General features: G+C 39.4%; 1 protein-coding gene across 7 annotated transcripts in view; it reads left to right on the forward strand.

Annotated features, from left to right (window-relative positions):
- LOC108696665 (myosin-10) overlaps nt 1–21,895 on the forward strand; it is a 114,552-nt gene that overhangs the window by 67,719 nt on the left and 24,938 nt on the right. For 4 of the 7 annotated variants that reach the window (XM_041569488.1, XM_018226222.2, XM_041569489.1 and 1 more), the window contains 15 exons: nt 672–815; nt 4,396–4,491; nt 5,495–5,613; nt 6,221–6,373; nt 7,158–7,331; nt 8,033–8,206; nt 8,762–8,876; nt 14,123–14,316; nt 14,986–15,107; nt 15,498–15,567; nt 15,825–15,985; nt 17,341–17,449; nt 18,373–18,504; nt 18,964–19,170; nt 19,629–19,766. In XM_041569488.1, the coding sequence (XP_041425422.1) occupies nt 672–815; nt 4,396–4,491; nt 5,495–5,613; nt 6,221–6,373; nt 7,158–7,331; nt 8,033–8,206; nt 8,762–8,876; nt 14,123–14,316; nt 14,986–15,107; nt 15,498–15,567; nt 15,825–15,985; nt 17,341–17,449; nt 18,373–18,504; nt 18,964–19,170; nt 19,629–19,766 (2,108 nt within the window). Of the gene's footprint in view, nt 1–671; nt 816–4,395; nt 4,492–5,494; nt 5,614–6,220; nt 6,374–7,157; nt 7,332–8,032; nt 8,207–8,761; nt 8,877–10,370; nt 10,440–14,122; nt 14,317–14,985; nt 15,108–15,497; nt 15,568–15,824; nt 15,986–17,340; nt 17,450–18,372; nt 18,505–18,963; nt 19,171–19,628; nt 19,767–21,895 lie in introns of all 7 variants that reach the window. The other 3 variants (XM_041569485.1, XM_041569486.1, XM_041569487.1) reach the window with 1 other exon arrangement.

Genomic DNA, 21,895 nt, shown 5'->3' on the forward strand with positions numbered 1-21,895 from the left:
CAGTAGCTTGTTTCTTTTTCTACTGTATAATTGATTAGGTGTGGGTGGGTAATGCTAAACTGGTACAGGAACATGGAGTGATGAATACAAATCATCCCAACTTTAAATTTATTCCTGTAACAACGAGACACAGTGAACTTGCAGTTTGTGCTCCTAACAGATGTCTTGTACATTTTCACAACAGCTTTTACTCAGCAATTCAGAATGGGGAATTTTTAGAGAAAACAGACAATACTTTTTTTTCTTACTTTTTTATAACATTTTGCCTGCAATTATATTTCATAGCCTGCAAATCAACATAAATTAAAGCACTGTTTGATTTACTCATTTGTGAAACACCAAGCAAGCAGATCTCATCAAATTGCAATGATCCAACTGTTTGGCCCATGTGCCAAGGATTATATATATATATCTATATATCTATCTATGCATATGTATATATATATATATATATTTATACAGATAAAATGATGCATCATGCTGTGAATGCACCATTAAAGCCTACACTCAATCTCTGTTATATATACACTTTTAAAGCCTGCGCTCTCTTTCTTGCTTTCTCTCTTTCCTCTCTGTCTCTGAGTAAAGTACCTGATAATGGTTTTTTCTGGAGACACAGCAGAAAATATTCAAGTATTACTAAACTAAACTGTATGCATTTTATTTCCCAGCCGACTTGCTTCTGGAGTCCTTCAATCAGTACCGTTTCTTGTCTAATGGGAACCTGCCCATCACGGGGCAGCAGGACAGGGACATCTTCCAGGAGACAATGGAGTCCATGAAAATCATGGGAATTAACCATGAAGAAATCATGTGTAAGTTTGAGTCGGGCCCCGATTGGAAGGCTTAGGAATGTTGCCTATCAGCGTTATTTTCTGCCACATAATATATGAAGAGATCCACGCCATACACGGGCCGATAAAAGCTGCCGACAGACCGTGTCGGCAGCTTATTGGCCCGTGTATGGGGCCCCCCCGACGGGCTTCACTGATCGAGATCTGGCCGAAAGTCGGCCAGATCTCGATCGGATGGGACAAAAAAATCCCGTCGGATCGAAGCCGCATCTATTCGTTGATGCGGTCCCGCGATCCGACCGCCCGTTAGGCATCGTTAGAATCCGATCGTTGGGCCCTAGGGCCCATGATCGGATCAGCCCAATATTGCCCACCTCAAGGTGGGCATATCGGAGGGAGATCCGCTCGTTTGACAACATCGCCAAACGAGCGGATCTCTCCATGTATAGCCACCTTACACAGTACTATTCTTGGACAATTCATTAGCACTGACTGAGGGTAATTGGGAGTGTGTGGAAATCAAATATATCTGTTGTTTGCTAAAAATAATCATGTCTGAAAAATGCAATACAGTGAGTGCAGCATTCAGCTTGTAGAACTTTGCTTTATTACACCGTAAAAGACAGGTCTGTCAAATTGCTCATTTCTGTGTGGTACGGCTGAGATTCCAACTGGTCTTTTGTCTTTTCCACAGAGTAGAGAGACCTTACACCAGAGTAATGCAATGACTATCTTTTCCCAGCAACCTGTGCTCCTGACTGTACATGTGGCAGATTTACCCTTGGCCTTCTTGAACAGGGCTAGCTTGTGATGCTTGTAGATAATAGCCAGCAGGCAGTACTATTGAAGGGAGCCGGGTCGGGTCTCCTATAACTGCAGTACCTGACAAAATTGTGTCCCATTTTGTCCCAGTGCAAAAGCTGGAAAACCCTTAAAACAGACTTAATTGTTAAAAGTTAATAAAGTCACTCACAACTTACATAATTATATAATCAGGAAAGCAGTATATAATCATGAAAATCTGTTGCAAACATTGTTGGCTATGTGCACTTTGTAAACACATCTTTAAATACCACACTCATTTTACCAAAACATACCCCTGAAGTGCCAGTATAATTACTACAGAAAATGAATAACGAGCATATTAACCCCAGACAATCCAGTATAATCACTAAATAAAATAGATAATGGCCATTTTAACCCCAGATATACAAGTATAATCAAAGTCAAATGGACAATCTGCATTTTAACACGAGATGTGTCAGTATAAGTGCTACAGAAAATGTATAATCTGCATATTAACCACAGACATGCCAGTATAATCACTGTAGAAATGCCCAATGAGCACTCCTTTAACCCCAAATAAACCAGTGAGATCACTGAAAAGTGACCAATGAGCCAGACATTCCAGTAAGATGAATGCAGAAATGGATAGAATGAAAGCATTCCCTTACCTACACTTGCACAGTCAGAATACCGACACCAATGTTCTTCTTTCCTGCTTTTCTCACACAGCTTGTCTTTCTCTCTCTGCCTGTAAAAAATCCAAAATAGTTGTGCGTTCCACAGTGAAATGCACGGCCATTTTGAAATTTTTTCCTCTAGAAACAGAGAGCTGAGAAAAACTGAGGACAAGCAGGGCAACATGGCACATTTAAAGGAGAAGGAAACCCCCAGGGCGCTAAACCCCTCCCCCCCTCCCCTGTGCTGCCCCCCCTCCCTCCTCCCCCCTGGCCTACCTGTCCCCCTGGGCAATGCCCCTAACTTTTTACTCACCCCTCTGCGCAGGTCCTGTCCACGGAGTACGCAGTCGCCATCTTCTCCCACGCGCGTCTTCTTCCTGCTCTGATCGGCGTTTTCTGGCGCATGCGCAGTAGGAACAGGTACCGGTACGGCTCTACTGCGCATGCGCCGAATGTCACGAAGTTTTCCGATTTCACTTCGTGACATTCGGCGCATGCGCAGTAGAGCCGTACCGGTACCTGTTCCTACTGCGCATGCGCCAGAAAACGCCGATCAGAGCAGGAAGAAGACGCGCGTGGAGAAGATGGCGACTGCGTACTCCGTGGACAGGACCTGCGCAGAGGGGTGAGTAAAAAGTTAGGGGCATTTGCCCAGGGGGACAGGTAGGCCAGGGGGGAGGAGGGAGGGGGGGCAGCACAGGGGAGGGGGGGAGGGGTTTAGCGCCCTGGGGGTTTCCTTCTCCTTTAAACAACGGTTTGGGGCTGTGAGTTGTAAGGTATTGGGGCTGTGAGTTGTAAGGTATGCAAAGCTCCAGATGCATGCGCCCCCCATGCCCCTATTTGTGGACACCCATGGAGATAAGAGTAATTAGACAGGGCTATATCTATGACCTATATGCCTACGAAGTAGCAGATTGGGACAAAGTACAAAAAAAGACATCCCCTAGCAATGACTTTAGGTGCAGGTAATAAAACAGAAACACATACAGTATAACTTTAGCCTGGGGGATTAGGGCCTTTCTTTTAGTATTTTTCTTTTTTTTTTTTTGCATGTTGCTTCTACTGTAGGGTTACCTGATCACTTGAAAATTCTGGGACAAGTCTAGCAAAACCAGCTAGAAATGCTGTCCTGATTGTAATTTAAATTACATGCAACCAGTGCAGCCCTGCAACATGCATTTAGTAGCCTTACCACCACCTAACACAACCTGTTTTTGACTAAGCCTTACAAATCCAGAATAGAACAGCACCACTTATCTTGTATGAGTTAAAAATGCCTTTATTGCATATTTTAGGGCATTGCAGCAGCAACATTTCAGGCCATGTTTATCATGCTAACTGACACTGGAAAACTCAATATTTAAATCCTCATACACCACCTAGTGGACAATTCATGAAACAGTGGTAAACTACAGTGTATCAAGTATTGTTTTTACAGTATATAAGACAATATTGATACAAATATCCACACATACGTGCTCCTCACAGTGTAGGTAGAAAAGTTCATATGTAGCGAATCTGTAAAAAGAGTAAAGGATTAAAACTCAATATAAAATTTGATAAAACGAGAAAGATCATCTAAAAATAGTCATATTCTTTATTTAATCCTAGTGGAGCCAATGTTTCCAGCTTTCTGATCCAGAAAGTCTTCCTATACAATAGATCTTTAAGCCTTTTCCCTCCTCATCGTTTAGGCTCCACTGTTTTGATAATCTGAAATTTCAATTGATTGATTGATTGACCCTAAGACCAAAGTCAATAAAGTGCCCTGCTACCGCCTGTTCTTTTCTACCAGTATTTATTGCAGATTTATGTTCATGGATACATATCCCTCTTTGTCTGCCCAACATATGCTAGCCCACACGGCTTAATTCAGAGGGGCATATATGTTTTACAGTAGACTTATAATAACGCAATTGCCCTTTACTGAGTTTATGGTAATGCTTATCTCTTGCAGCACACATTAGGCTTCTGCCCAACATATTTTATATCAGTTATGGCCCATTATCACACACACACATATGTGATTATTGAGAAATACATATTTTCATAAATAAGCTGACTGTAAATCAGTGAGTGATTATCAACAAGTATTTTAATCACTGAAATATGACCATATTTTTCCTTATTCCTCACAGCAATGCTGAAAATGGTGTCAGCAGTTATGCAGTTTGGTAATATAGTTTTCAGGAAAGAAAGAAATACAGATCAAGCGTCTATGCCAGATAACACAGGTAAAGTTTCATTACTTTTGTGAAGTTAGAGTTGCTGTTCCCTTACTGTTGTCAATACATTTTTTTCTTTTCCTCTTCCAAAAATTGGAATTATAACATGTTTGTGTGACCTGAGTGTCAAAAGTTTCTGGGAGTATCATCCTCACTGCTCATCATTTATTAGTATTTTATTGGACTTATTTATGTTTCAGTTGAGTTGTATGTGCAGATTATAGGGGCAAATAAGCATTATAAGCAAGGTTGGCTAAACTGGACTACAGATCCTGTACCTGCACAATTAGGTTCTTGTTTTGATTGTTTGTGCTTACATTTCGACTCTTGTTAGTAGCACATTTTAGGAGTTTAGGACACCACACAACTTGAACAAAAGTACTAATGTGGGCACAGCCTTAATTTAAGTAGCCACAGAGTATTTTGCGAGGTTTACATGCACAAAAACGGATTGCTGGCTCAAATCTCTAAATGGACTAACTGATTAATGGCCTATAGGCTTGCTTTTAAATTGTTGGATGTTTAAACACTTCAAATAAAACGGGCATGAAGCTCATGAACAAAAAACCACCAACAAAAAAGCAGGCAACCACTAGGTAATTCTAGTGTCCAAACCCCATGCCCTTCACTTGAAGAGGAACAATTCTATTTCAAATACGGTAGAAATTCAGCAATGCTTGTCACTCACCAAGTTTGTCAAATGGTCCGGGTGCCGTGCCCCGAACCCGTAGTTTAGGCGAAACCAATCCTCGAAAAATAAATATACACGCACTCCTGCAGCCGTGACAATTGAGGTAAAAGTAGTAGCTTTATTCCATCATGTTAAAAGTAGCGTCCTACTTTTAACATGATGGAATAAAGCTACTACTTTTACCTCAATTGTCACGGCTGCAGGAGTGCATGTATATTTATTTTGCAAGGTTTACAATAACTCAGTATCCCAGCAGATTTAATGTTATTTCATTTTTCAAGACAAACTTTCATTCTTCTATTTGTCACTGTCCATATGTAGCTGCTCAGAAACTGTGCCACCTCTTGGGACTCAATGTCACAGAGTTTTCCCGTGCCATCCTGATGCCAAGGATTAAAGTTGGCCGTGATTATGTCCAAAAGGCTCAGACTAAAGAACAGGTGAGAAACTTAAAAAAAAATGGAATACCGAGTTAAAGTTAAAAGGAGAATGAGTGTATTAAATCAAGCATGTCCAGACAAAATAAAAAGTTGCCAGGGATAGTGAGAACTGCTGTTTAACTACGGCTGCAGGTAGAACAGTATTGACACCTATATTTTATATTCTGTTTTAAAATTATGAAACTTGATCTAAGATAAAATCTTTGGTCTCATCTTTTAGGCAGGCAGTCATTGAATCAGCATGTGTATCTGCAGTCAATTGCTAATATAAATGTAATACTGATGAAACAAATTGACAACCTGCTAAAAACCTAAAACAACTTTTAATGGGTAGGACAGTAATACGTAGAGCAGGGCTGTCCAACACGAGACTCCCTTGCCTTGTGATCCCCCATGAGATTTGTATGGCTCCCATGCTGTTCATGGGCTCCATAAACTTTTTTTTGTATATTATTGTCGTTTTAATGCAATACAGCACTGGAATATGTGGTATGAGGAATAACGAACCCACAACATTTAAAATCCTGAACAGTACTGCTTTAGAAGAACACCATTTATTTGTAGAGGTATGGCATAGAATCCTGATTTCTGTTTTGGCCTTTGCCAGGCTGACTTTGCTGTGGAAGCCCTTGCAAAAGCTCTGTATGAAAGACTGTTCCGCTGGTTGGTTCATCGCATTAACAAGGCCCTGGACAGGACCAAAAGGCAAGGCGCCTCTTTCATAGGCATCCTGGATATTGCTGGCTTTGAAATTTTTGAGGTAAATGTCACGACCCTTCTGCTAAACAGTTTGTTTATCTGATTGTATCCTGATCATCAGAATATCCACAATATCCCTCCTGTGTGACTTTCAACCCATACTTATATGGGGGTTATAAGGGAATAAAGAATTATTTGCTGCCTGTCCTTTAGTGTGGGTCTTGAACTGTCAAAAGTGTCTTCCTAATTTGTAAAGCAGCAAATTCATCATTGGGTCTGCAATACTGGTAAAACTATAATATACTGTGTAGTCAGTCAACATCTGTATATGTTGTGCAGGAAAAAAATTGCAGAACAAATATAAATAATAATGCTATGAAGACAATGCAGGCTAACTATTAAGCTTCTCCATTAGAAACTATGCCTAAGGGCAGAGACAGCTGTCAGATCTGGGGAGATTAGTTGGCCGGGGACAAATCTCCTCTTCTTCGGGGTGACTAATCTCCCTGAACTGCCTCCACTGCCTTCCTGCTGGCTAGAATGTAAATTGCCGGCGGGATGGCACTCGGAGCGCTTCGTTTTCCAAAGTCACCTGAAGTTGCCTTACCAGGAAACTTCGGGTGACTTCAGAAAACAAAGCGCTCCGTGTGCCATCCCGTCGGCAATTTACATTCTAGCCTGCGGGAATGCAGTTCGGGGAGATGAGATGCCCTGAAGAAGAATAGATTTGTCACTGGGCGACTAATCTCCCAGAATCTGACCGTGTGTCTCTGCCCTAAATAAAAAGATCTTACCAACAGACCTATTCAATTTTACTAACAGACCTATCAAATTTTCTCCTTCAGCTGAACTCCTTTGAACAGCTATGCATCAATTACACAAATGAGAAGCTTCAGCAACTTTTCAACCATACAATGTTCGTTCTGGAGCAGGAGGAGTATCAGCGTGAGGGCATTGAGTGGAACTTTATTGACTTTGGACTGGATCTACAACCCTGTATTGACCTCATTGAGAGACCGGTGAGGAAAATATGGCTATAGCTGTCCCATGAGTTAAAGAGAAAAAAATGTGCCCCTTTTTGAAATGAGATCATTCAGTTGGGCTTAGGTAAAAAAAGGTTCTTAAACACTATCTGAACTGACAAAAATAAAAATTAATATTTTACACAGGCATATATGATTCCTCAGACTGAGAGGAAACAATGAAAATCTGGCTCGCAGGGACCGTTCCCACTCTCCTTAGGCTGGAAGAGTTACTCAACCCCTTCATCACCTTTTTACATTTGAAGTTATGTATTCTGGAACTTCAAATTGCTCTGCTTTAAAGAGAATCTGTGCAGCTCCCTCAATGGAAGGTGGAGTCCCAGCATCCATTGCCTATTCGGTTGAAAAACTCACCCACTGTCAGTGGGATTAGTTCCTCAAGGGTTATACCTGGCATACTAGTAGTAACAGTATATGACTGAAGATTTCAGTGATCTCATAAAAAATATGGAGCTCACTTCAGACCACTTTGATTTTAGCACAGACTTGATTTTACTTGCAACTATATTAAAAACATGCAACTATATTAAAAATCTGAAAATAGCCACATAGTAATGGCATTAGCTTGCATCTGTGTGTATTGTGCTTTGGCTGCTATATAAGTATGTAACTAAAACTATTTACCGGTACTGTGTTTCTTTTTTATTAGTATTTCATTATTTCCTTTATTTTGCCAGGCAAATCCTCCAGGCGTCCTGTCCCTGCTGGATGAGGAGTGCTGGTTCCCCAAAGCCACTGATAAGAGTTTTGTTGAAAAGGTTATCCAGGAATTGGGAAATCATCCAAAGTTCCAGAAACCCAGACAGCTGCGTGACAAGGCTGATTTGTGCATCATTCATTATGCTGGGAAGGTAAGCAATGTTGTGAGGGCTCTGGGGTATTGTATGTATATTTTTATTTATATAGTGCTACTTATGTATGCAGCACCATACAGCAGAACAATACATTAATAGAATAAAAAGGGGTAAAAAGTACATTTACATTAAAGATTAAGAACTAAGTGTCAAAAAGACAAGAGGAAGGAGATACCTGCGTGATGGAGCGTTTATGAAAATGATTGTATCTGAGCCTCCTTATGGTATAATAAAATGTTGGCAATTTTCTTCATGGAGTGAGAGGAATTCTTTGACCTTTAAAATTATTTGTAGTATGTCTCATCAAACTTCTGTATACTGCAAATTTTGTATTTCTGTATTACTCTGTAATTCTGTATTTGCTTTGTGCTACCACTTAAAATCAGTATTTTATTGTAGGTACCCAAAATAAATGTGCAAGTCTTACTTTTCCCTTAATAATTCATTGACTTGAATGCTGTATTATTAATGTGCACTTTGTATTGAAACTAATGTTCCCCTAATGCTTCCTTTATTTTAACAGTAAAACTGAGTGTGTGTTGCACTTTACAGGTGGATTACAAAGCAGATGAATGGCTGATGAAAAACATGGATCCACTAAATGACAATGTGGCCACCCTTCTGCACCAGAGCACTGACAAGTTTACTGCCGAGCTTTGGAAAGATGGTAAGATAGTCAAAAAATCGGAGATTTCATAAGTTCACCTCACTATTAAGTTGTATATTACACAAGTTACATTATAATATATTTTAAAATATCATGGGGGAAGTAGATTGGTCAGAATATCAGGAACCCACTTGTAGATAATCAGAGTAGAAGTGTAGTCTTGAATTATACTTAGATACAATCTGGTTTGTCTACAGCCAATGGCATATTCTATGTTATGAAATTTGTTTTAAAAGGCCAGTTATACTGTCATAGTTTGAGAGGGATTCTGTACTGGCACATGGAAATGCCCACTGGGTTATTTTAAGGCAATTAAAACACTGCGGAATTGCTACGGGTTGGTTAAGGAAGGATGTGTCCAAACAGGCTGAGAAGCTACAAGCTTATCCAGAGACAACTTGAAGCTTGGGTAAATAAAGCAGGAGGAAAGGGCAAAGAGAAAGGTAGATTAAAAAAAGACAATGACCCTAAGGGCTCTTACTGACGAGCGGTTGAAGCTGCGCTCCCCTGCGTTCAATTTTTCTGCATTTAGCCAGCAGGGGAGCGCAGGAATAGACGCATTTAGCTTTTTTCATGGGGCTGTACTCACACTGGTAGGCGCCGAACGCAGGAAAAAATGCAGCATGTTGCGTCTCAACCTGCGTTCGGCGCCTACACACGTCTGTGTGAGTACAGCCCCATTGAAAAAAGCTAAATGCGTCTATTCCTGCGCTCCCCTGCGTTCCGTTTTTCTGCATTCAGCCGCAGCTTCAACCGCTCGTCAGTAAGAGCCCTTAGAGTTTAAGATATAAAGGACAAGACAGCAACGGTCAGATCTAGAAGCGAATAGCTCTTTAGTAAGTCTAGGGATGACTTAGATCACAGTATCAAGCTCCCTTTTAGTATTTTTTACTCCCATGAACCCTAGCCAGCCGTTGAATCCTGAAAGCTGGTGTTAGCAACAGCTGGGGAGCTAAAGGCTAGTAAGTAAACTGCATTTTGAATTAGGCTTTACTAACAAGGAGTCTCTTGTGGATGACATTATTTGTTATTTCCAGTTACTGCGTGTATAATTGTTAAACTGAGCCTATGCTAATTACTATATATATAAATCTACAGCCACTGCAACTTGCTTTTGCATTAATCTTTAATCTCTTCTCTGACCTGCCCAATATAATATTTATTCCTCTCTTTTTGCTTTGCTTCCCCCCTTTCCCCGATGCCTAAAACAACTCATATTTCACTATATTTATTCTTAACAATCCCAACATTTCCTTTTTTTTCTCTCCTTCCTTTACAAACCCTGCAATTGTATAACATTTATTTCCTTCCATACCTACCATTTTTGTATCGGAACCCTCAACACCTTGCCAATCAAATGCTCTCTGTCTATGTTCTGCACTTATTTTTCCCAACAACCCACTGTCTTTTTTTATTTTAATTTTTTGCAAAATGTGCCAATCCCACATCAAACGCAACTTCCCAACCCTCCCTTGCCATGGCGTATTTCTTCAGATATCCAGAATATACAGGCGGTTTATTTCTTTGACAACTACGCTGTTCTGCCACAGGGTCCTGGTGAAAGTAGGTTACTCCTATTGTCTTCTTTTAGTGCCATTCCCCAACAGCACTGATGCACTCCGAGCATGCTGTAGATCAACCAGTGAGACGCTAGCTCACACTGTGTTTGTATCAATTCTGTCTGTCACTACCAGCTTTGCTCTCCATACAGATAGTAAAGGCATGCTACATTCATCAAGAAATTCATACTGCTTAATGTACATAAGTGACTTTCTCATTAAGCTGTAGAAAACAACGTGTATCGAAAATTATGGAATCTATAAAGCTGATATAGTTCAGTATGACTATTAATTGTAGTTAATTACTAATGGACGATTAAAGCCCAAAATAAAATATGGACAACGACTCTGTATTCTATAGACTTAACTAACTGTAGCAGCCCAGAATGTCAGCAGCTCTATAGCAGTAATGATCCATGCTTTCAGAGTGACACACATATGCTCAGTTGGTGCCTTGTATCACAAATTTTATATATTGTATATATATACAGTATACTGAAAGTGAGCCCCAGGCCCAGCAATATGTAGGTCTGGCAAATGTCAGAGGGGCTGCAGTAAGAAGCCATAGACAATCACTATTTAGTGAGCTGGGTGGGGACTGTTTTGGCCTCTGTGTACCTGAAATGCCAGGGCCTATTTTGAATCTCAGTCCAGACCCAATCTGCATCAAAGCTCTGTTAACTGCAGCCCAGAATGTGTGAACCATCAGAAAAGAAGACAGCCAGCTAATTGGGGTATATTCAGAGCAACAGATCTTCCCTGCTAAAGGATAGTAGTTGCCTTGGGCTGGAACAGAAGCCTACAACATATAGCATTTCTAATGCTTTCTTGAATTTTAGTTCCCCTTAAATACTACACGGTCAGGTGGTGCACCAGCTCCCCTACTGTCCTTGCTTGTGCTATTCTACACTAATTTGACGTAAATTTAAAGCACTGTATGTGTGTGGTAGGTAGCAGTTTCAATTATTAATTCAATTTTCAATTATTAATTCAGTTTTCAATTATTAATTATTAAATACCTTGAATGACACTACGGGGCTCATTAAGAGAAATTTTGGAACTGGATGGGCTTCGAAGTTCTATGCTTGGATGTGTATGACTGTATCATAGGTATTGCCAAATGGAATGTGCTTATATTCTCAGCATCATTTGCTAAAGAAACATTTAAGGGATGGTTCATCTTAAGTTAACTTTTAGTATGTTGTAGAATGGCCAATTCTAAATAATCTTTCAGTTGGTCTTCATTATTTATTTTCTATAGTTTTGAATTATTTGCCTTCTTCTGAGTCTTTCCAGCTTTCAATGGGAAAGGGGGTCACTGACCCCATCTAACAACTAACTGCTCTGTAAGGCTACAAATTTAATGTTATTGCTACTTTTTATTATTCATCTTTCTATTCAGGCCTCTCTCATTCATATTACAATCTCTTATTCAAATCAGTGCATGGTGGCTAGGGTAATTTGGACCCTGGCAACCAGATTGCTGATATTGCAACCTGGAAAGCTGCTGAATAAAAAGCTAAATAACTCAAAAACAAAAATAATAAAAAATGAAAACCAATTGGAATATCAGAATATCACTCTCTGCACCATACAAAAAGTTAATTTAAAGGTGAACAACCCCTTTAATGGGGCTTACTTTTCAATACAGCTGCAGTCATACTCGTTGTTGCAAATGCTTAGATACTGATCCCCTTGCCACCTGCAGTGGGTACATATGTGTAATTCAGCTGGTTTAAAAAAATTATATTTCTACTAATCTGTATTTGTATTGCAGTATAAAAATGTAGCCTGCCTTTGCCTACATTAGGTATATGGTAGAAGTAGCATTTCCAACCCTTAGCTCAGCAGCTCTTTTTGTTCTGGCATCTGCTGCAAGTTCTCCCTTACTACAGCTAGGGTCACTACAACTGCTAGATGCATAATGACTGAAAATGTAATTCTCAACATTTTCAAGTGGCTTTATAGTTATTTGTAAATGTAAATGCTACTGAACGCAGTATTTGTCTGCATCCTTTCAAATCTCTGCACTGCTGGTTATGAATCTTAGCGACTGATTGGCAGCCTGCGAGGAAGCATGCAAGGCATAACGGAAACGGGAGTCTTGGCTGGAGGACAGCTGGCTTTTGCTACATTGTTTCAATAGTCAGAACTGAACCAGTAGCGCATAAAGGGCCAAACTACTGCTTCTAATTGCAATTGCATTTACAAATAGCTGTATAATATATCATTGAGATCTCTTTTAAACTCCTGTTTGCTGCCAACATCGTTATGCTCTTTCCATCAGCTTCCATCTGACTTTCTACTGGAGCCGCGTCCCTATGGACATTTTTGAATAGTTTGCAGAAAAGAGAGCACGAGTTTGCTGTTTTCTGTTCTTTTCCGGCGGCTGCTATTGCATGCCTATAGAGTGTGAAGCATGTTGTGCAGTGAATTAATAATTCTAGTCTTCCATGTGTAGAACAATGGGTTATAAAACAGTAATCCTGATGACAGAGTGGACTATACAGGTGCAGGAATTAAATAACATTGCACACAGCCATTCCTCTACTATTGTAACCCGAGTGCAGAATTGCAGCACACTCTCCTTGATACCATCATCCTTAATGCCTTTCAGGCCCTTGTGAGAAAAGTGAATTGTGCAGACACATACGGTAGTTGAGTTCCTTCACTTTGCCATTATATACATGCCTCCTACTCATCTTTACTTTAGATAAGGACGATTAATTGAAAACTGGCTAAGAATAGGCCATTCTATTACATACTTAAAGTTAAAATAAAGGAGAACCACCCCTGTAATGGGAAAATGAAGAACTAATGACTTTGAGATACAGTGGTCTCGTGTGCAGGCAGCTAGTAAATGTTTCACCATCTTGCACTTCAATAAAGTAATAGCTGATGATTTAATGTATATTGGGAAGGGGGCATTTTGAAAAGAGTATGGAAGGGAAGTGGGCTCAACAGAAAATTTTACAACGCAAGCTTTGCCATCACGGCTGCTGTGCTTCAGTATCACAATGGGCCTACTAGCGAGACAATCTGAAACTGAGGTCTCACAAAATGTAGAAAATGCTAAATGTAATAGGTGTCATATAGACCTGCAGTGGAAATTAGTAATGCCTGGGCCCCACAGTAACTTCCTCTAGTACTTTAGCAGGCCAGTCCTTCCATGGTTGCCTTATTAAATCAAATTATCCAATTCTTTATTTTCTATGCAGTACAGATGGCCTGGTAATGTCAATACCCTCTTATCATATTACATTGTATATAATGTCATTTATTTTTCCCTATATCTTGGTTGCGTGAGCTTAAGACTAAGTGAGGTCTGGTGGGTCATGGTTTTATTTAACTAGGTACACTGTGTGGAGTTGTTCTGTTTCTGTATGATTAGACAGGTTTTACAGAAAGAGGATGCAGGTTTGCTTAATAATAAAAATAATAAAAGATAATTTTTCAGCAATTACTGTATGTTTTACTGTGTGTATGTACCTTATGTGTGTACTGCACCACCTCAGTGCAGTGTTCTTTACAACTATCAGAAATACAGAAGGCAAGCATAAACATGCAGACATGAGATAAGGCAAATATGAGGTAATGAATCTCTGCAACATAAAGCTTGCAATCTAGTTTCCAAGTTCAACATTTATTGCTTGCTCTTTTCTCAAACTGCTTCTTCCTTATATGTAGTGGATCGGATTGTGGGCCTAGACCAAGTGAGTGGAATGGGAGAGATGTCTTTTGGCTCGTCATACAAGACCAAGAAGGGTATGTTCCGCACAGTGGGCCAGCTCTACAAAGAGTCCCTGTCCAAGCTCATGTCTACTCTGAGAAACACCAACCCCAACTTTGTACGGTGCATCATCCCCAATCATGAGAAGAAGGTAATCTAAACCTATATAACTGATTTTTTTTATGTGCAGTGCCTACACATAAACCTCTCCTATAGGTTTAATAACTGGGTGCAAAAAAAGTAGAAAAATATTGTACTGCTCAACCAGTCTTGGAATATTTTTTAGTAAAGGTGAAACCTTTCAGTTGAACTCCAACTGAGAGCATCATAGTCGGTGAGTTACAGGTAATTTCCATTCACATATTCAGAAGGGGACCAAAGCCCACAGGTCCCTTTTTCTCTCATTTCATCCCTAAGGAAATAATTGTATAGCATAATGAACCCCCTGCTGTATATTTTAAAGGGGTAGCTCAAGTTTAAGTTAATAGATTGTCCTATTCTTAGCCACTCAGGAGTTATAATTTACAGATTGGTATAACTATATTATAATAGCTTACATACTGGTTATTTTCCCATATAGACACATTTGAGTGTTTTATTACTGTGTATATTGCATTAATAGCTATTGGTATGCCCCCTGTCTCTGTAATGTATCTATGTCTCTGTAATAATTATCATATTATCATATAAATGTCACTACCAGTTTTGGGTTGTGTTTCAAGTAGACAGTAGGGCTGAGAAGCTATGGGTAGTAATATACAGGCACAATTCACATTTTTGTCTGCTGCTGTGTAATATGATTTATATTTTTGGCGATTAGGCTGGAAAGCTGGAGCCTCACCTTGTACTTGACCAGCTCCGCTGTAATGGTGTCTTGGAGGGTATCCGTATTTGCAGACAGGGCTTCCCAAATCGAATTGTATTCCAAGAATTTAGGCAAAGGTATGTATAAAAGACATCTAAATTATAGAAGGCCTCTTGGTTGTGTTTATAATGCTGTCCAATATGGTGGAATATTTGTATACCTTGTGTCTTATGTCTACCCTGGAGAGTCTTTCACCTGTTGGTATGTAGTCATACTTTCCTTTATTAATCCAGATTCCTTGGATTATTCTAAGATTTGAATTTATCATAAGCACAAATGTTGCTTCTTTGCATTTATGCATTTATTTATATGAACATAAGAAATTTTGAAGTACTGTATGTGCAGCAGGCTTTTCTATATAGAGAAAATTAAAAGGAACTTTAAAAAAAAAGTGACAGAATCTACTGTATAATAAAAACGTACCTTTAATTTCAAGCGAATGCTTCCCCTTTTGTCTCTGATTTCAGATATGAGATCCTGACCCCGAATGCCATTCCCAAAGGATTCATGGATGGCAAGCAAGCCTGTGCAATTATGGTAAGTACAGCTTGGCCACTTCTGCATGTGCCAGGGGTCTCATCCACACTGCAGACTTTGTTCCAAGCTCTTTTGGCCAAACCTACCCACTCGGGCATTGGATGCAACACAATGATGCAATCACTTGAAAAGATACAAACACACAACCCAAAAATATTGTAGGCACAAACCTGGTCCCTCTGTAGAGTTATCTTGCTGGCTAAGTGATGAAAAGTGTAGTTAATCAAGTGAATTCTGTATTTTTTTTGTTCATTCAGATCAGAGCTTTGGAGCTTGACCCTAACCTGTTCCGCATAGGACAAAGTAAAATATTCTTCCGAGCTGGAGTGTTGGCACATTTGGAAGAGGAAAGAGATCTAAAGATCACTGACATTATTGTATTTTTCCAAGCCGCTGCTCGGGGTTACCTGGCCCGGAGGTGAGGAACCATTTTCTTGTTCTGAAAGTCTCTGAGTAGTGGCAGATAAATGGGAATCGACTGATGCCATCCAAAAGGTTTTGCAACTACTACAGGTCTTATAAATCCTTATTCATAGTATCACGCAGTGCTGGACTTGGAGTTAAAAGCAGCCCTGGCAAAGAAAAGCTGAAACAGCCCAGATGTATACATCTGCACTAAGGGGTGTATTTAATAACAATAGCGACAAATATCACCAGTGATTTTGCCCATAGCAACCAATCAGATCTTTGCTGATCTATACATGTATTTGCTAAAGGAAATTAGCGTATTAGCTTAGCTTAGCAAAGATTTCTTTTCTATATCTGTAAAGTCTGACGGGGACTGACAAATATGACAAGATTATCATAAAGTAGAGGGGTACCGCCATAAAGGGGCAGAAAATAATGTTCAGCAAAATTGTGACTAAGTATCTTTATAAGTGGCAACATAGTCAGTACACAAAAATGTTAATTTCCCCTGAAGATCTGCATGTTACCCTACAATTTTGCTGTAATGGTGGAAGTTGAAGTTCAACAGTAATCACAGGCCCAGACCCAGGGATGAATATTTTTAGGATCAACAGTAAAATCAGCTTTCTAGTCTTTAACAGATATTGGCTGCTAAAAATTTTCAGCAAACACAGCAATAAGCTGAGAAAAGGGAGTACCAGGGAGGAATGAAATAAAGATTGCACGCTCAGAAACAGATACCTGTAAAAATGCAGTTACAGGTTCCAGAAGTGCTGACACTTAGTGGAGAGGAGCTGCAGTCATAAGCGACATCTAGTGTATTTGTCAGCAACAACAGCCTCATTACTTCTACAGTATTGGGACAGCAGGCTGTACAGAGAGGCCTGTGCGGCCCATTTACACTACGGGCATTTGCCCGAATTCACAGATGGCCAGTCTGGGCCTGGTATCACATATGGTTAAAGATATGTTATTACATCTATTAGTGGTGACTGTTTACAATCACATACCTGATTTCCCACAGGGAAAGGAATGGGACAGTATACAAGCTCCTTAGACATCAGTAAAATGTCTCCTTGAACTAGATGTTCACTTTTTGTTGCCCTATGGTTGGCTGTCAGTATCTTCCCAGTTGTAGGGGGTATATTTGATAAGTAGCTGACCCCTTATACAGTATATGTGCCCATTTAATGCATTCATATAAAACCGGCTAACCCCAGAATAGAAATTCAGTGAGAAAAGTCAAGCTTCGCAGTTTAGGAACCACTGGGAATAAGAAAATAAAAAAAATGTATTATAAATTTATAAATCACTTCTGTGGCAGAATAATCAGACTAATTACTGTTCCCTTCCTTCCTGTTTTAGAGCATTTTTTAAGAAACAGCAACAGATGGGCGCTCTGAAAGTGGTACAGCGGAACTGTGCAGCCTACCTCAAGCTCAGAAACTGGCAGTGGTGGAGGCTGTTTACCAAGGTGGATGATCTTTTTTGTGTTATTCTGTTTGCTCTGTTTGTGCAAATGGAAAAATGCATTACTGTGAGGGTGATGGCGCACTGGACATTAAGGGGCAGATTTATCAAAATGTGAGATTAGAGTTTACCACAGAAAGTTCTATTCATTCCTATGGGATTTTTAGAATCATATTTATCAGTGGAGGTCACAATTTGATAAATATGATTTTAAAAATCCCATAGGAATGAATAGAAAGTGAGTGAGATTTATGTGGCGAGTCCTAAATTATCACTTTGATAAATCTGCTCCTCAAGTGCAGGTAATGAAAGGTCTGAAGATACCTTTTTATTTGCATTAGTGAGTATTGCTGGTGGTAAAATGGTAACACTTTTGTATTTTGTAATTGCCGGAATTGCTGACACTGGCGGAGATTTAACATGGCAACAACACGTCCGGTGTGCCATCACCCTTATGTTTCCCCTCAGCATGTGCAGGGTCCTACCAGGTTAATAGTTAATGATATATCCCATCTCACCTCTTCACTGACAAAGAGGATTTTTTCGAGCTATAGTTTCACTAGGTATCAGTGCATGACATGAGTCACTGCCAATTTCTATCTATAATTTCTAGTTATAATTAGGATCAGCAGATATTGTGGGTCAGTGTATGATGTTACTACACATTACCAGCTGTATGTTATACTGGGGGGATCAATGAATAATATCTGTCAGTTCATGATGCTGGCAGCAGATTTCTAGCCATACATTTTACTGGGGATCTGTGGATAATGTGGGTGAGTGTTGTGATGATGTGCTTTGCAAATGTTTTGTGTGCTTTATACTGGTTATCAGTGGATCAGTGTATAACGTTCCCTGCAGATCTCTAACCATATATTATATTGAACATCAGTTTCATTGTATAATACGATGTTTAACTATTTGCAGGTCAAGCCATTACTGCAAGTGACCCGGCAGGATGAGGTCATGCAAGCAAAGGTTGTAGAACTGCAAAAGGTGAAAGACACCCAAGTGAAGGCTGAGACAGAGCTGAAGGAAATGGCTAACAAATACCAGCAGGTATGGGTTGGGGCCTTTATTCACTTTATTTTTACTTATGTGCCACTGAGGAAGACTACTTTTGCGGTTGAAACACGTAGGGCAGATACTATTTTGTAACCTTTTGGCAAATAAAAACTTTTGTTTTGGATATAGAGTGTGTGATCCACTTTCTGTTTTTGTGGTGTGGGTTAGGGTGGCATACCTTGGGTGGTTTACAAAGAGCAGTCGGTTTTTCAAAGTTTTCATCCCTGCAGCCGTGGCTGTTTTGTTGTTTTCTCCATGGTATGGACAAATCACCACTATTTCAGAATCAGTAATGAACAGCAGCATGCTTTGTGTTTCAAAACTGGTGCTGGAAGGTTACCCTTGAAATGAGGTGCTTACCACCTCAAAGTACAGAGATGAGAGTCGTTACAGACAGGCTTATTATGTCCCTATTGTTTTGAATAAATATTAGAATCATTTTCACTTTATCAGTTGATAGAAGAGAAGGGCATCTTGGCTGAGCAGTTACAAGCAGAGACAGAGCTTTTTGCCGAAGCTGAGGAAATGCGCTCCAGACTTGCATCCAAAAAGCAGGAACTGGAAGAGATTTTGCATGACTTGGAGGCTCGTGTGGAAGAGGAGGAAGAACGTACCCTGCAGCTACAGAATGAGAAGAAAAAGATGCATCAACATATACAGGTAATGTAAGGCATCGCTATATCTGCTGTTTATGGCAGCTCCGTGCTTAAGTACAGCATGACCCAGACAGTTTTGGACTGGGATGCCAGTGGCCCACCAGAAAACCTTAAACTGTGGGCCCACCAGCAAACCCTATACTTTGGGCCCACTTTCCAAACTATTATTCCTCCTCTCCTCACTCAACCTCTTTATTCTCTTAGTATTTTATATCTACTTACTATACTCTATTCTTCCATTATTAAGCCTTTTTTCCCATAAAGAAATAGAGAATGACCAAATGGTTACAAGCAAAAGGGCCCACTGACACCTGGGCCCCCCAGGAGTTTTCCTGGTATCCTGGTGGGCCAGTCCGACACTGGACCCAGAAACCAACCTTTTTATGTTCATTGTTTATACTCAGGGAAAGGATGTGTAACCTTGCAAATGAGGTGAAATCTGTTTTTCTCCTTGCATATTAGGATTTAGAAGAACAGCTGGAGGAGGAAGAAGGTGCTCGACAGAAACTTCAGCTCGAAAAAGTAACCACAGAGTCTAAGCTTAAGAAAATGGAAGAAGATATACTTTTGCTTGAAGACCAGAATGCCAAGCTGGCCAAGGTATGTAAAACAAAAAACACCACTCATGAGTTTATATAAAGTCTGTAACTCAAATGTAAAAAACACACAATATACAATATTGCAGTCCTTTATATTTACAACTACAGGTGTGAGAAACAATGAAATCTATAGCAAAATATAAGCAACAACTGTATTCTCTAATCGAACTATTCAAGGGGCAATTTTCATGCCTTATACTTTTCTTATTAGTTTCCCTAAAGTACAGACATCTTTGATTAAAACTGACCATTTATGTACCCATAAAGCTATAAGAAATGAATATAATTTTTGCTGGCTCGACTGTCCTGATTTCTATGGACAATGATTGGTTCATCGCAGGTCAACCCACTCTATCCCCCATGGCTGGTCAATTGTTTGGGATATTGTACAAGATCGACCAATACACAGCCACATTAATTACTCATTTTAAAGATGACAACAAAACAATTTTAAAATTGCCTTCAAATTAGCTTCCTACCTAAATAGATGTCAGTCTACTTGAGAGTCAACTTGAGAGGGAGGCTTGGTAAAACCCAGCACTATGCACAGTTTAGGGCAGAGCATAAGATTATGATCAATATCTTCAGTTTGTTTGTAAGTGATATAATGATATTCTAAGGGGCAGATTTATCAAGGGTCGAATTTCAAAGTGATGGGAGTTTTTTTTTAACTCCCATCAACTTGAAATTCGAATAAAAAAAAGTCCAACCGAAATTTATAAAACCAAAAATTAACTTGGAGTGAATAGTCTGTATTCGATCAGGCAGGTTTTAGATGGCGAATAGTCGAAGTCGAATTTCGATATTCAAATTTTCTAATTTTTTTCAAATTCGAATCGAATTTGGACTATTCTCTAGTCGAAGTACACTAAAATTAGCTCGAAATTCGAATTTAAAATTCGATTTTTCAATTTGACCCTGGATAAATCTGTCCCTAAGTGTCGATAAGGATCTCATTGTTTACCTGTTAAAGGACTGTTTAGCCTTCAGGTTAACTTTTAGTATGTTAAAGGATGAACATAAAACGGCTAATTCTAAGCAACTTTTCAATTGGTTTTGATTTTTTTTTAGTTTTATAGTTATTTGCCTTTTCCCTCTGACTCTTTCAAATGGGGGTCACTGACTCTCTTCTAAAAAACAAAAGCTCTGTAAGGTTAAAAATATATTGTTATTGTTACTTTTTATTACTGATCCTTCTATTCAGCCCTCTCCTATTCATATTCCAGTCTCTTATTCAAATCAATGCATGGTTGCTAGGGGAATTTGGACCCTAGTTATCAGATTGCTTAAGATGCAAATTGGAGAGCTGCTGAATAAAAAGCTCAATAACTCAAAAACCTTCAATAATAAAAAATGAAAACCAATTGCAAATTGTCTCAGAATATCACTCTCTAAATCATACTAAAAATGATCTCAAAGGTGAACAACCCCTTTAATAGTTTTTTCAATTATTTTCCTTCCTCTTCTGATTCTTTCCATCTTTTAAATGGGGGGGGGCACTCCCCCCAGCAGCCAAAAAACTATTCCTCTGTGAAGCTACAATTTTATTTCTATTAATTTATTACTCATTTTTCTATTTAGATCCTCCTTTATTCATAGGCCTGTTTCTCGTTCAAACCACTGTCTGGTTGCTATGTTACATTGAATCCTAGCAACCAGATAGCTGGTAAAATGCCAAACTGGAGAGCTGCTGAACATAAAGCTGAATAATTTTCAAAAACTCAAATAAAGACCTATTGCAAATCTCAGGATGGCAGTCTTTACATCATACTGAAAGTTAATTTAAATTTGAAACACCCCTTTAAAGTGGATGAGTGGCAGGAATATAATTTGATTCTGTGCCCACACAGAGCAGATCAGCACTCGAAAAATAATAATTTCTTGAAAATGAAACAAGGGAACAACTGTGGAGCTTCAGCATCTGTTCCCCCCCAAATGCACAGTAACTCAAGTGACATTACTGCCTCACATACCTAGTCATTATATCCATACGGCCCATTTGTTTTGATCCCAGACAATGTAGCTTGGGGAGCCCATAGGACCATTGTATGGTGGTGATGTTATTGCATTAGCTGTACAGTGAAAACTATAAACACATTTCCTGTATTCTGAACAAGGGGAGTTTGTTAT

Source organism: Xenopus laevis, chromosome 7L, assembly GCF_017654675.1.
Source record: "Xenopus laevis strain J_2021 chromosome 7L, Xenopus_laevis_v10.1, whole genome shotgun sequence".
Classification (NCBI taxonomy): domain Eukaryota; kingdom Metazoa; phylum Chordata; class Amphibia; order Anura; family Pipidae; genus Xenopus; species Xenopus laevis.